Source organism: Rhinopithecus roxellana, chromosome 14 (genome assembly GCF_007565055.1).
Source record: "Rhinopithecus roxellana isolate Shanxi Qingling chromosome 14, ASM756505v1, whole genome shotgun sequence".
Taxonomy (NCBI): domain Eukaryota; kingdom Metazoa; phylum Chordata; class Mammalia; order Primates; family Cercopithecidae; genus Rhinopithecus; species Rhinopithecus roxellana.
Window position 1 is genome coordinate 71,767,589 of NC_044562.1, and position 16,298 is coordinate 71,783,886.

Below are 16,298 nucleotides of genomic sequence, written 5' to 3' on the forward strand. Positions count from 1 at the left end.
GAATTTTGTTAAGTTAAATATATACTTATATTAGTAAACCATTACCCTTTATAACCATTTCACATTATTTCACGAATTACTAAAAACCACAACTCCTATAGCCACCTAATTCTATTTGGAATATACTTCATTTCCACAAATTCTACATTGACCAATTTTAATGTTTTATATACACCATGCCATTTAAGTGTTGAGAAACTAATATTGAGATTTGTTTTTTAAACTGCTAAATTCTATTTGCAATTTCAGTTCACAATTATCTTGATAAAGATCACATTTTGTATACTGAAATAATCCAAGGTCTTATAAGCATAAATCACCAAAATGCTTTAACATTTCTGGCACACAAACTATAATAATGTAATGTAAGACAATCAGTCTGAAGAATTTAAACTCACTGATATCAAACAAACATCTGCAGACTCCATTTTGCTTGTTTGGAATACTGAAAAGGATTTTACAAGTCTCTGTATCTCATAAATGTACACTAAATTATATTTATCCCTTAGCTTTCCTTTCCTTCACCTAACCCTGAAAGTGAATTCAGAAGCCTCATCTGACAGAGGACAATCAAATTAAGAGGAATGTACAAATTTTAAAAACCTAAAATTTTATACTTTGAGGCTTTAATAAAGTTTTGTCAATTTGTTAAAGGTTTTTCATAGAATATTATATTATTTATTAAAATATATATACTCATGTCATCCTACTTATATTTATATCAGGTTTAAACTGATCCTTTAAAACAGCATAAAACCCTGAACAACTCATTTAAAACAAAATGTATCCAACCAAACTGAAAATTCAAAATCATTTCCTCTAAAATTCTGCAGGTAGCTGTCTACTATGGCCATTTAAATGACACGACAAATTTACAGCAGCTGTATTTTCACACTCAAAGTTTTGTCTCTAAGGCAGTAATCAACCTGCAGCCTCAAAAGAAAGACAGATATTCCTCTCTCCTGCTCTTTCCCAAACACTACATTTGGATATTATCATTTAGCCAATAATTAATCCATCCTTCTAGAAAGCTTCATTTGCTAGAAGAAGGAAAATGCAAGGATCAGCTAAGTATTTATCATCAAATCTGAAAAGTGAGTGTTTATGTCCTAGCATTAATGGGGCCTATAAAAATGCTGACTTTAGGTCAGGTGTGATGGCTCACACCTGTAATCCCAGCACTTTGGGAGGCTGAGGCGGGTGGATCATTTGAGGTCAGGAGTTCAAGACCAGCCTGGCCAACAAGGTGAAACCCCGTCTCTACTAAAAATACAAAAAAATCAGCTGGGCTTGGTGGCGCATCCCTGCAATCCCAGCTACTCAGAAGGCTGAGGTGGGAGAATCACTTGAACCTGGGAAATGGAGGTTGCAGTGAGCGGAGATCACGCCAGCAGTGAGTCGAGATTACACCACTGCACTCCAGCCTGGGCGACAGAGCTAGACTCCTTCTCAAAAAAGCAAAACAAAATGTTGACTTTCAAATTATATACTATATTCAACAGAAAGAAAATAGTTTTTTTCTGTTGTCTTCCCTTTCACTTTTAGAGAAAAGCATTTATTAACAAACAATAAGAAAAAGTAAAAATATTAAATGGAACAAGGACACCTGAGCTTAAATGCTATTCTTAACTTGAAGTAAAAAGTAAGGAAAAAGATTACTCGTTCATCCAGTATTCTAATAATGATCATCAGTCTGAGATACTCCAAAAAACAAATTCAAATTTTTATAATATCTAGATTAAGCCATACAAAAAAAAACAGATTTTAAAAATTGGCTTCACATACATAAAGTGAAATTCTTTCTAAAACTTACTAGAAAATCTCTGTTGCACAATGGATAGCACATTGGACTTCTAAAACTTATTGGAAAGTAACATTTTATTATATAAAGACACTCACAAAATAAGTACATAAATCTTTGCAGTCAAAATAGGCACTAATTCTGTATTCAACATCTTACATTTCTATTCCTTTCACTTTTTTCAAAAGAATTTCCCATTTATTACCTACCTTGAGCTTCATAATATTATAGAGGTAAGACTATCTTTATCCCATTTCAAAGATACAAAAGCTAAGACATGTTCTTTTACTCCTTAATGTAAACTATTAATCATAAGATATAATTTACTAAGAAATGTCAGAAATAATTTGTGATTAAATGATCACTTACTGTTAGGTAAAACTTCAAGATCTGTATCACTGGACTAGACCAATATGCAGCAAAGTATTATGAGTGTGGACTGTCGATCCAGACTTCCTAGGTCTGCATTCCAGCTCTGCCAAGCACTATTTATTTAACTTTGAGCTCACTGTTTAACCTCTCTGCCTTACTTTCCTAATCTGTAGGAAAATAGGAATAATAATAGTACCTACCTCATAGGGTAGCTGTGTGAAAGGATTATTTATGATACCTACCCTATACAGCACTTACCTCATACAGTTGTTATAAGGATTAAATGGGTTAGTATGAATTAAGAGCTCAGCACAGTGACAAGCACAGGTGGCACTCAACCAATGTTGTTGTTGTTTTCTGTTTCTCCCCACAATTTGTGGGTTCTATGAATGTAGGCGAAGCACCTTTGAGCTTCAGTTTCCACATCTTTAAAATGAGGATAATAATACTACCGTGCACTAGGGTCATGGGAAGGACTGAATGCAATGCTGCACATAAAAGCTTTTAATAGAGTGTCTTATACAATAAAAGTATTCAATAAATAATTTTAAAACATATTATTCAGTATTAATAAAATAAAATTGTTTGCATTAAAGCATTCAATATTAATTTTTAGATAAAGAATGATTACCAAAATTAATGTTCACACAAACACAAACATATCCAAACAAGATTCTTCTTACATATAACATTTATTTTCAATTACTCTAGTGTTTTCAGGTACTATCAAGCCTGCAAGCTTCCATTCCTCTTACTGACACTGAATATGTATATTTCTTTCAAAGAATTATGAGAGAAAGAAGTAACAACCAGCATTCATTGCATGTTTACAATATGCCAGGTACTCTTCTAAGTGATTTACATATGTTAACATATTCAGTTCTCATATTCAATGTTAACATATTCAATCCTATCCTACCCAACAGGATAGCTTCTATTATATCTCTATTTTATATTTGAGCAAACTTGAAACAAAGAGCTCTATTTAGGGTTTGCTGTTTTTGAAACAGATACCAATTGGAATCTTCTATAAAAGACAGCATATACTCAATCAATAGACATAAACTTCTTAAACAAAACAATTTTTGCCAAAACCTTGGAGAGTATATTATGCCTTGATCATATTGTATTCTATTATTAATAACAGTGTCTAACACAAAAGCCACTAGCTACACGAGACTACTGGGCATTTGAAATCTGGCTAGCATAAATTGAGAGGTACTGTAAGTGTAAAACACACTTCAGATTTTGAACTTAATATAAAAAATGTCCCATTAATAAATTATGTATTGGTTACATATTAAAATAATATTTGGATATACTGGGTAAAATAATGCATATCATTAAAATACATTCTGCCTATTTCTTTTTACTTTTTTAAAATGAGGCTTCTAGAAAATTTCAAATCACAAATGTGACCAATGCTATGTATTTATTAGATGGCTGGTTTGGACTTGGGGGTAAGAGAGAACAGTAACAGAGAATTAATATCAAAGTTATTGTTTCTAATTAGTATAAGCTTAAGTCCTTCAAAGCACAAGTACAGAATGGAAGATATCTCTCTCTCTGTCTCTCTAGCGTGTGCATGTGTGTATAATACTGCATATATACACATTTGGCTCAAGGGACCAGAGAAATATGCTATACTAATACCTCACTATACTCAACATACAAGAGTGAAGGATAGCAAATCTAAGGGGAAATACCTACAGGAAAAAAACATTTATTTTTAAACTGAAATCATAAAAGTTCCTAGAGTCCAAAAAGACCTAACCACTTAGTTTCAGGGGCATAATAAACACCAAGTGTATATGTTAAGTAAAATTTAAATTTCCTAATGGCCTAACTGGCAGACTATTAAAATATCTGATGTTTGACATCTGGTATCTTCTAGAAAATAATCCAGTTTGTGGATACCTGTCACATTGTTTTGATCAATTTTATACATCAAATGTAGGCCTTTAACTGATTCTTCTAAACGAATGCTGGCCCACTATATAGAAGAAAATTACTCCATAAAGTTTACATCAGATATCTGGAAAAGTCACATTTATAGTCATGGCTACTATCAGCTGTCAAGCCAAAGAATATTGAAGAAAACCAAGAAATTTTAATATATGCTGCTTAATTTATCATCGAAGTGACATATGTAGGATAAAAACATTGAAATTGTTAAGGAAAATTCTACATTGTAAAAGGTCCTTTTTTCTGGTTTTATTTTTAATTGCAACTATGATTTGAGAAACCATGAGAAAGCAAATTAATAGAAATCATAAAAATAGGATTAACAAATAAAATACACACTAAGATTTATTTTTTCCTCCCTTCTCTGGATTATTTAAAACATTAATTTTTTTAAATGGTAATATAATGGTATTTTGGTTTGTACTGAAAACTGGCTAACCCATCTATTCCAGGGTTTGTCAACCTTGACAAATCTATTTACATTTGAGGCTGGATAATTCTTTGTTGTGCAGGGACTACTCTATACGTTTTAAGATTTTTAGCAGCATCTCTGGCATCTACCCAATGAGAATAGCACTCTACCCTTCAACAGTTTTGACAAGCAAAAACACTTAAATATTGTCAAATGTCACAGGATGGCGGTAGGGGGAGTACTAAAGAGCTGCCCAGTTGAAAAGCACTGTAGAGTCCTACCCGAAATACCTTTCTATTTGATGAAAATTATTTCAGCACTTCCTAAACTACTATTATGTAGTTTCAGGGGCTCTTCCTAGGGGATCCAGATAGCTTCAGCAGGAAACTCAGTAAACCTTCTGAAACCACATGCAGAATAGCCTGGGTATATTTTCTGGAAAAATGTTCTACAGCTTTTGCCAGATCCTGAAGGGTTATCCCCAAAATAGCAATTTTAAAAGGGTTAAGAATCAGTGCTTCAACTAAAATATTCACAGTGCCTTGAAACTATCTTTCCAAAGATATAAAGACTGAAAATACTATTTTATACACAGCAAATCATTTACTTTTACATTTGTTATCAAGGCATGACTACTTTCACCACACTTACAAACTATTCACACAACAGACATTTAGTGGATACAGTCTACATGCTCAGTCCTATGTTAAACTACACAAGCTAAGCAAATAGCAGCCAAATATGCAAAATGATTGGATAACTATAAATCCATAACCTACATCATAAACATTGTTTTTTAAGCAAAACATCCCCAAGTATCCTATTTTTCCTATAATGCAGCTTAAAGCTTACAGGGGCACTAATTTTTTTTGGATTATACAAATGGTATATACAACTTGAAGAGCTATTACATTTCATAAATGGTTTTGGGAATAATAAACACTGATATAATCAATAAATATATGAGAAGTGACTAGAGAACCAGAACACTGCTACAAGATTACCAAACAGATTAAAGTTAGAGGCCAATGAGTGCAATGAGCAAAACAATGCTTAAAAATATGTGATAAATAAATCTTAACAAATTAATTAGGAAATAATTGTGAGTCCACAAATGAACATATCACCCCACATAATCAACACCATCATATCCAGCCCAAAGCAAACCAACTGCTGAGACACAGAATGTGCCTAGCACATAAAAGTGATTTCTAAAAATAAAAATAATTTTTATGTTTATTTTATATACTGACAATTAACTGAATATTACATAATAAAATTATTCTTCACAAGCAAGCAATGTTATATAGATAATGGTAAATCACACAGGAAAAAATCTAAACACATAGTATCAGACTTTTTGGAAGGGGAAAAATATAATTGTAATGAAAAATGATGCAAATCACCTAGGGGGTGAAAAACATATTACATTATTTACATATTTACCTGCACTGCAAGAGAAGCTGCATTGTCAGAAAGTAAAATTTGCTCCCCTGTAGAAATACAATGAAGCATAACTTAACCAAGTAGAATATAATATTTTTATTTTTAAAAAGTATTTATATTTTTTCAAAGGTATTGCCTACCACTCAATTCAAAAGTTTTATATCAATGTTATTATATAATTATAATTTTGATTAAATTATCACAAATAATGATAAACTAGGACAGTTTCCTCTAAAACTATTTGATCACTTATCTCATTTTATCAGCAATGTAATTAAAATTGTTCACTTAAAATCAAATTCATTTTTCGTTTTCAAGAAAAGTTTCTCTTCATTAAAATTAAGTAAAATCTGCTGAAACCTTTCTAGTTAAAAGTAAAAGCACTCACAATAATATAAAACCAGCTTGCAGTTAATATTGCACAGTATATCTAGGTCTGTCACACAAAAGAAAGATGACAAGTTCGCTGCAATAAAAATTCCATGCTTAGAAGACTAGGGCTGCTGCCTATTAGTCTTCATTACTTTGCAGTCTTCTGACAACTGTAGCAGGCTGCTAAGCCCCAAATGGGGTCCATAATGTGATCTGATGATATATGAAGAGCTGCTAAAGGGAGCCTGAACCATCCTAGCCTATACATTTTAACAGTTCCTTTTTACTGAGAGCCCACTTTACCACAGGACTTCAAAAATCTGCTGTCTCAGCTATTGGTGCAGTAAATCTGCCAACTGCTCCTGCAACCACATCATTTTACACCGCCTACAGCAGCCAATATAACGAGTCAATAATAAACTAAGGACCTTATAGGCCATGAATAGTTGGTTTACACTGGCAGATACAAGTTTAGGTAAAACCTCCTAGACAAATTATACAAGGGAATCCTTTCTTTTACATGTTATATTCTCTTTGCAGTAAATTGTATTACTGAGGATTTTTTTGTAATACATACAGCTTGATACAAAGCCATTTTTAATTGTGAACAAGAATTTACCTTTCAATTGCTGATATAATGTAGCATTTTCAGGCCAAGGTTCTGCAGCTATGGAAACAAGTCAGTGATAATTAGGCACATAGAGCAAAAACGTATCAATAACAAAGCAAATTAATAATCATGTACATTTGCCTAGAGCATTTAAAGTCAATTGCTAAGGTTGACGTATACACGGCAACTAATCACACTATCTTAGATTCTATGGTAACCAGTATAAGTAGGTTAGATAACTTGTTTTAAAAGCATGTTTGGTTTATCGTTTGCTGATTTTTTTTTAGTGGGGAGGAGGGGAAGATACCTTGCCCAATCCAAAATGAGAATTAAAAAAACAAAATAGCCCATATGCTACAATTCCTTTAGCTTCTTTCAAACACAGACATATTCTAAATATTATTCATATGTATAAAAAGATACTGATGTCTAATTCACTACAAAAAAATGTAGTGAAATAATATTTTTAATATTTTATGGTAAACTTTTAACAAAGTAAAATTTCAAGCAGACATTATATGAAAGAATCAAATATATCTGTATCAAACTGTCCATCTTTCCCCACAATCTGGCAGGATTTAAAAATAGAGGAATTCTGTTATATTCCAGAAGATTGCATTGCCTTGACCCTACCAACACCACCCCACAAACACAATTAGAGCAAAGTTGCATGATGAAGCATTACGTAACTACAATGTGAAATAATGCCAGTAAAGATAATTTTAGGCCTGAAATGAAACTTGACTTGACCCTTAATCTCTCATCTAGAGAAGACTGCAGCTACAAAGAGAATATTACCAACCTCCCAGTGTTTGAGAAAAGCACTAGATTTGAATTTTGTCTAATCAACTGCACTTAAGAAGCAATGGCTCCACTGACAGAATACATAGGACATCAGGATATCACTTGTTGGATTATTCTTTGTAAAAGTCACAAAACATCAGAATCACCCATTTTAATAAAGTAACTACATTTGCTCTCAGCAACTAAATATATGAGATTTGATAATAATTGTTATATTTCTAATTGTGTTTATACTAATTTAGTCTCTGTGAAATAGCAACAAATAACTTTATAATTCTGGCTGATTTTTAAAAATAAATTTATACATGTGAAGCATTTTTTTTTAAGACTGATCATTTAAAATGTTCTAAAGCAATCCCTGGAATGGGAAAAAAGAACTCCTTAATTTGCTTTTACTTATACTTTAGAATAAAAAGAAAAACACAGTATTATTACAATAAAAAACAAATGTAACTTTTAGGTTTAGTTTGGTTTGGGCTACACAAAATTAAACTCATATTTAGAGATAATGCCATGAAAACATCAAGTAAATAATGAACTACACATAATTTTATATGCTGTTCCCCACAATATTACACATATATATAAGGGCTACTGAATTTCAACGCACATACCAACACAGCAATGAAACAAAATACTTTGCTGTCACAACTTTAACAAAGTAAAATTTCATTAAGAACCAATTAACTTGTATAACAGTTTTTAAAATAAAAGGAAACAAAAACAAGCTGACATCAGCAAATTACTCAGAAAATAACCTTTTCAGATAAATTGTATAGTCAGCACACCTATATTGCTTACATCTATACTAAAAACAATACAATGAGATTCGTTTGTTATAAAATTCTAAATCATCAAAGATTCAATTATATGCATTATATTAATCTTACTAGCAATAAAGCATAGGAATAAAATTCACAAAATTTCGAAGAATAAATATTGAAATCAAGTTCCTTGGAGACACAGATGTGTCATATGCATCTGTGAACCACACACTGTACTATGTTTTGCATACAGTTGATGTTAATTGTCTGTAAAAAGAAAGACGATATCTGATTAAAACTACCATTTAATTCCCTAAACATGCTGGCTAAAGTTTTACTCAACTTAACATTACCATCTATGTTAAGGTAACAGGACATTCTAATTTAAAATTGTGGTAATTTTAACTCTTGGTTAGCTACTTTGTGCACATACTAGGCATGCATTACAAATTTTTAAAACAATGAAGTATTAGGTTGCTGCAAAAGTAATGCAGTTTTTGCCCAAAAACTGTATTAAACCTGTATTACTGTGTTAAAATTGGTGATTCTGATGTTTTACGGCTTTTACAAAGAAGAATCCAACAAATGATATGCAAAAACTGCAATTATTTTTGCACCAACCTTTACATACACTAGTATTAAACATATGCTGAATATAATCTAAGTATTCTCTGATAAATCAGAAGCTACTTCACTACTCTGTAACATAACAGAGTTCTTATATGAACAACAATTTATGTGGTCAGTAATTTCAGTTAAAAGTTAACTCATCAGCCGGGTGTGGTGGCTCACGCCTGTAATTTCAACACTTTGGGAGGCCAAGGCGGGTGGATCACAAGCTTAGGAGTTTAAGACCAGCCTGGCCAAGATGGCCATCTCCACTAAAAATGCAAAAATTAGCCGGGAGTGGCGGCTGGTGCCTGTAATCCCAGCTACTCAGGAGGCTGAGGAAGAGAACTGCTTGCACCCTGGAGGCAGAGGTTGCAGTGAGCCAAGATCGCACCACTGCACTCCAGCCTGGGCGACAGAGTGAGATTCCATCTCAAAAAAAAAAAAAAAAAAAAAAAAAGTTAATTCATCATCACCCCCATGGATTCTACAGATCTCATCCAAAAGACAAACATGAAAGTAATAGAAAGTTTGCAACATACTATTTCACTGCAAATAATATCAAAGAAGCTGCCTACAAATACCAAAAGCTCTGTTATTAAGAATCTAAAGCTGGAAATAGGTGAAAAGGGTGAATATTTTACTCAATCTAAGACATAAACTCTGTTTCAACTCAGAAATCATTATTGAAAATAAATTCTCAGAAGGCAACTCTACCAAAACATCCAGTGTTTTCATCACAAATAGAACTTACGACTTAAAAAGAGAAGGCAAATAGACTGATATAAACCCATATAGCCAGCAGCCAGGAATTGCAGTTTATCATGCAGTAGACAAGAAATGGTAGAGTATACAAAGAATGACCAGCTGTCTATCTTACCCATGAGCAGCTCAGACTGACTTAAGTGCATCACCTTACATGATTCTGTTAGGCTGTTGGTATTGTTGTAAAGAAATACCTGAGGTTGGGTAATTTACAAAGAAAAGAAGTTTATTTTGGCTCATGGTTCTGCAGACTGTACAAGAAGCACAGTGCCAGCATCTGCTTCTGGTGAGAGCTGCAGAAAGCTTACATGGCAGAAGGCAAAGGGGGAGCAGGTCTCACACACAGCAAGAGCAGGAGCAAGAGAAGGCAGGGAGATGCCACTCTCTTTTAAACAACCAGATCTCCTGTGAACTCAGAGAGAGAACTCACTATCAAGGATAGCACTGAGCCATTCATGCGGGATCCACCCCTATGACCCAAACACCTCCACCAGGACCCACCTCTGACAATAGGGATTAAATCTCAACAGGAGATTTGCAGGGAACATCCAAACTGTATCAGTGACAGAGCTCATATAATTACATATAAAGCATGACATGAGAGAAAAAAAATCTCTAGTTTGTTATTCCCTAGGAGTGCCAAAAGTGAAAATCCTAAACTGGGCAATGGATCTACAAATCAATCACACAGATATCATTCTAGGAAATGAGCTCTATAACTGTCTTCATACGTAAACCTATGAATCATGAAAATTATTATCCACACTTAACAGAAAGAAAGCGTATTTGTTGGTTTGGGAATACCTATTATGTAAAAGACAAAATCCAAAAAGACAACTTCTTCCCTACGCTTCTCTTTCCCAAGGTCAGACAAAGTCAGTAATCACCCCTTGCTCCTCAGCATGTGTAAAAGAAAGATTAAGGATTTAAAATCATGGCGCTGACAATATACATCTTAAACATCTGTGGCATTTTAAAAGAAAAATCATTTTAAAACAATAATAAAACATTTTTACATTTTACTAGTTTTTCTTCAGTTGACCTGAAATGTTTTAGACCACAAACTACTTCAATAGTATATAAAATGTCATGACTCGCCTACTCTACCTATTTTCAGTTTCTATCACCAAAAGCACCTCTGGTGTGAAGTGCCATTTTAAACACACCTAAATGAAGGGACAGCCTTAGAAAAAACATAGAAGGTGAGACAGAAAGTGTCTAAAAAGGGGGTTGGCAAGAAATGGAGGCTGAGGAAGAAAGTTGTCCAATGCAGTCAAAGTGCAAGTTACTTGTATTCTCACCACATCAAAAGTAAATCTTACATTTAAGACACATCAATAGTTACATGTGGTTCTTGGAATAAAGACCAAAATCCTCAACATGGCCTACAGAGCTCTACTTGGTCTCTGAAGTTACCCTCTCTACCAGCCTACCTCATCACACACACATTCCCCACCTTGAGTCTCTGCGCTCCAGCCACACTGGCCTTCATCCAGTTTCTGAATGCACCACTTTCCCCCCTGCAGTTTCTTCTGCCTGGAACAATTTTATCCTCCTATGATATTGGCACATCTCAGCTCAAAAATAACTTCCTCAGGTGCAGCCAGGTTAATGAGCGTATAGCCTGTGCAGTTGCATAGGGCCTGCAGTTGGAAGGGCCCCCTGCTTGGTTTAATGTTCTGCTGTCTCAGTCTTGAAAGTGAGTAATTTTTAAACACTTTCATTTTGCACTGGGCCTTAAAAATTATGTAGCCAGTCCTATCCTCAGGGAAGTCTTCGCTGACCTCCTTTAGTAGTTCAAACACTCCTTTTACAAGCTCTTATAGCATGCACTCCTCTCTGTATTTTTACATTTAAGTAGTTGATTGTTTACCTTCTCCATGAGAAAATATGCACCATGAATCCACCATTCACGTCTGATTTTTGCTTACCACTTCATCCCTAGAACCTAGCACATAGCAGGTTATCAGTAAATGCCGGCTGAATAAACATTTGTTTTCATTATTAGCACTGTCATCATTGTTGTTATTACTCTGTAGTATGCAGGCTAAGAATGTAGCAGGGAAGATAAGAAAAATTCATGGCAAAACATAAAAAATAAAATAAACTTTACTCAAACAACTTCAACACTACAACCAATAACACAACTCAAAAAAATATTAAATAGCTGCCTAAAATTCCTGGAATTTGAATTTTTATCTTTTCTAACTCTACTTTCTTTTTTAGTATATGTTTTATAATGTGCATGATATATCGGCTCAGCAATTAACAATTTTATGATTTCTAAATTCAGGCCTGCATGCTCAAATTTTTATTGATAAGGACATGAAATTTTCATAAATGGTGATTCTTGGGTTAGAGTCATAGGAAATGGAAAGGGGAACAGTGAGATTGTCAGGTAAGTTGAACTGAGGAGTGATACAGCAGTAACATCTGATGTAAACTATATATTTAATATAAAACATTGTATAGAAAGAGATTTCCAGTTTTAGGGTTAGTGCAAAGGTAAGTAATATATAGTTAATTTATATGTTTTTCTTCCTGTATTTCAAAGGATTGTCTTGCACATATATTACATGTAAAGCATGACATGAGAGAAAAAAAAAAAAAAAACTAGTTATTCCCTAGGAGTGCCCAAAGTGGAAATCCTAAACTGGACAATGAATCTACAAATCAACCACGTAGCTATCATTCTAGGAAACGAGCTCTATAATTGTCTTCATATGTAAATATATGAATCATGAAAATTATTATCCACACCTTATAAAAAGCTGATTTCTTGGTTTGGGAAAAGACAAAATCCAAAAGGACAACTTCTTCTCTACTCTTCTCTTTCCCAAGGTCAGACAAAGTCAGTAATCACCCCTTGCTCCTACATACATCTCATCCAACATTGGAGAACACCGTTCTAATTAAATAACTACTTATTTGAAGTTTTTGCAGGAAACCCAGTCATTCATGTACTCTGGAGCAAGGAAGAGTCTTGCTCTCTTCTGATAGAATCATCCTTTTTGACCAAGGAGAAAGCTTGCGGGGGGAACACACATGAATTAGTGAGGAGAATGGGGATCCCTACCTACTACTTCCCTAAGATGACCCTTGTATCAACCAGAGTACTTCAAATTTCCCCCACAAACTTCATACTTCCTCATCTTTGTGACTTTGCTCAAATTGTTCCCCTTAAGTTCAGAATACTCCTTCACTGCCATATACCCAAATCCTATACCTTTCTCAACCAAGTTTAAATGCCACATCCATCAAAAAGGCTTTTAGGACTAAGCAAATCTAATTTCTCCTTTATCTATACTGTCCACAGCAGTTTGCATTTTTCTTATATATCATTTTCTACTCTATCATACTGTTACGTCAATATCTTATCTCTCTTTCTAGGAGGTAAATTCCTAGAATGTGAAAAATTCTTGTGGTCCCGAGGTTATTAATTAAAATCTTGGCTTCTCAACTGCTCCAAACCGAAGATGACTTCTACAATAATACATGCCAAAATATGAAATTAAAATTAACAATGATTAAATTTTATCTAGGCATCATTTAAGCTAATATCTTTATTATAAGAGTTCTAAATTAAACTACCCACCTTTTAGAAATTAATTATTTCATGATAAAGAAATTCCTGTACCACTTTCATACTAAAGGAGTAACATACTCTAAGGTACTCCTAGTGACCTATATTAATTCACTCTTTAAAATTAGAATTACAATTCTAATAGTATTCTCTAACAAAAGATGCATTAATTTTTATCATTTTTATAAAGAAGAAATATATCCCTATATTGCAGATAAAAAGAATACCTAGAAATAAAGCAAATATCAGAGCAACTCATGACTAAGTGCATATCCAATTAGTTATTAAAAGTCCAGTTAGTTCTTTACCTACTTCCCAATTTTGCCCAGGCCCTGATTATGCTACATTTAGTGTCTTCTTTACCAGGAGCAAAAGAGATGCTGCTTAAGGTTTCAGGCTTTAGCGGGAGAGTTTTTTTTTGCAAATTAATATTTCTTAAAGCAGCTCATGAGTATTTACGCTGGAGAACAAAGTAAAATCAAAAAGAAGTGACACATATTCTTGAACTTTTGAATGCCATAAATAATGCATAAATGTCAGAAATGCACACATGATAAAGCAACACCCACAACCCCCCAAAAAAGTATTTGCTTCTCATTCATTTTAATTACCTTTAAGTTACCTATTTTTAAGCTTTATCAACCAATACAACAAAAAATCAATATTCTTTACTACTAATATGGATTAGTCATTTTTAATGAAATGACTGCTAACCAATAAATTCACATATGTATGGCCATAAGTCTCTTAAAGACTTTATATATTACTTGTAGTATTCTCTTAAATATTAGGTTAGGATTATATATCCATTTATTCCATTCAAATCAAGGTATTTCAAAGTATGAAAGTGCTATGACCTAAAAAAAATTAGTCTAATTCTGAAATCCATCTCTCAACGATCTAATGTAAGAGGAGAAGAGAAGGGCCATGAAAGAGATGTCCTCTGTTGTTTGTTTCTTTTTTTTAAAGTTCTGCACTCTTGATGTACATGACTCCTCTGCCATATGAATGTAGGTGAAGACATAATTTGTAGAATAATAGGCACTAATATTACATGCTGCTTCAGTTCTGTCATATTTCCAATCCATCAAATTGATTAATGCTATAATAACTCTACACAAACCTATCATTTGTGCACTAATGAAGTCAAACTCAGTTTATCCTTAGGCAACTAGATTCCGAAAGCTCATAGATGTCATCTCTTCAGCACAGCAAGACTATTTAGACAGTGTTATATAAAAGGAGCAAGAAACATGTGTCGCCTTTCTCCAAATTTGGATGGCTTCCTGCCAAAGTTGCAAATGCAAATACTGCTAACATAACAAAATGTTCAAAGAGCATTCGGCAGCTCTTAAACATGGACAAGTTACTGCAAGACACACAGAGAAAAGAAGGAAATTTGTTAATTTGACATAAATATTATACTAATGATATCAGTGATATCAACAAAGACACCATGTTCAAAACCCATCAAGTTTTAGGCAATATATGAAGGTTTCATTTAGAATAGATTTTTAAGATGTTTAGACTTAAAATATGATGATATGGGACTTTATCAAAACTGGAATTTTAAGGGCTATGTATTAAATTCAAAAGAAAATCAACCTGCAGACTATAGTGCAAGTCAAAAATAACACTATATAATGATGATCATGAAATTATTAAATAGTAATGCCCCTTAAATAGTGTTTCATAGGGAATGTTTAATGATATGATACAAGATGTGTAAGCAGAAGTGACTCTTCCCACAAAAGGTATTTAAAACCATTTTCCCATTACCTCAATAGTCAGAGATTAGTGTTTATGTCAGAAAATGGCATTGGAGAACAGGAAAGTGCAGCGTCACACTGTCATTTCCATAAACGTTAAAAAAAAAAAAAAGCAGGCAGTATTGTGTAGCACAGTGGTAAGGCTACTTAAAAAACACACTTGCAAGCAGGTGTAGATACAAAGATATAGACTACCGTCAATTAAAATAGAAATCCTGAAGCAGAAAGCAAACATTCTAGGACAAAATAGGTAAGTATTAGACATAAATACAAAAGTAGTCCTAGATTCCAGAAGATTCTTCTAGAAGAAGATTCAGACCAGAACTATTCCTTTGGCTACATATCATCATAAGTTTTTAGGAAAAAGAAACTTACTGACTGACATAAGAGTCTACTACTGTATATCCATTATTGCTTGTTGCATACAGGTTGAGTATCCCCTACCCAAAATTCCTGACACTAGAAGTGTTTCAAATTTTGGATTTTTCTCACATTTTGGAATACTTGCATTATATACTTACCAGCTAAGCAACCCTAACCCAAAAATCAAAAATCCAAAACACTTCAATAAGCATTTCCTTTGAGCATCATGTTGGCACTCAAAAAAAAGCTTGGATTTTGGAGCATTTTCAGATTTTCGACTTTCAAATTGGGGATACTCAGTGTATATAAATATGTATAGTAAATTATACATATATCTTATTTCAGAAAGTAAATTTAGCCACAGCTACAAATCAGTTTTACCATTCATTCAATAAATACATTGAATGCATATAAAGTGTCAGGCACCATTCTAAGAGCTAAAGGCAAAATTACAAAGAAAACCAAGTAACTGCCCATAAGGCACTTCTATTTTAGAGGTACATGTGGCCTGTCTCCTTATGTGTACCTTTACAATGCCTGAAGTTAAAACCACTAAAAAATACTGAAGTCTACCTCATTATGACAATATTATCTGGTATACATATAACAAGGCTTAATTCTGTTTGGGCTACACATTACACAAAAACCAAGAAAAAAACATAC

The 16,298-nt window shown here is 33.4% G+C and overlaps 1 protein-coding gene across 2 annotated transcripts in view; it reads right to left on the minus strand.

Annotated features, from left to right (window-relative positions):
* Nucleotides 1-16,298, minus strand: part of MTX2 (metaxin 2) — a 72,647-nt gene that overhangs the window by 38,448 nt on the left and 17,901 nt on the right. Inside the window, exons 2-3 of one of the 2 annotated variants that reach the window (XM_010382378.2) lie at nucleotides 6,988-7,035; nucleotides 5,997-6,043 (exon numbers count right to left, since the gene is read on the minus strand). The exons of the other annotated variant lie outside the window; for it this stretch is intronic. Of the exons in view, the coding sequence (XP_010380680.1) occupies nucleotides 5,997-6,043; nucleotides 6,988-7,035 (95 nt within the window). The remainder of the gene's footprint in view (nucleotides 1-5,996; nucleotides 6,044-6,987; nucleotides 7,036-16,298) is intronic. 2 annotated transcript variants of the gene reach the window in all.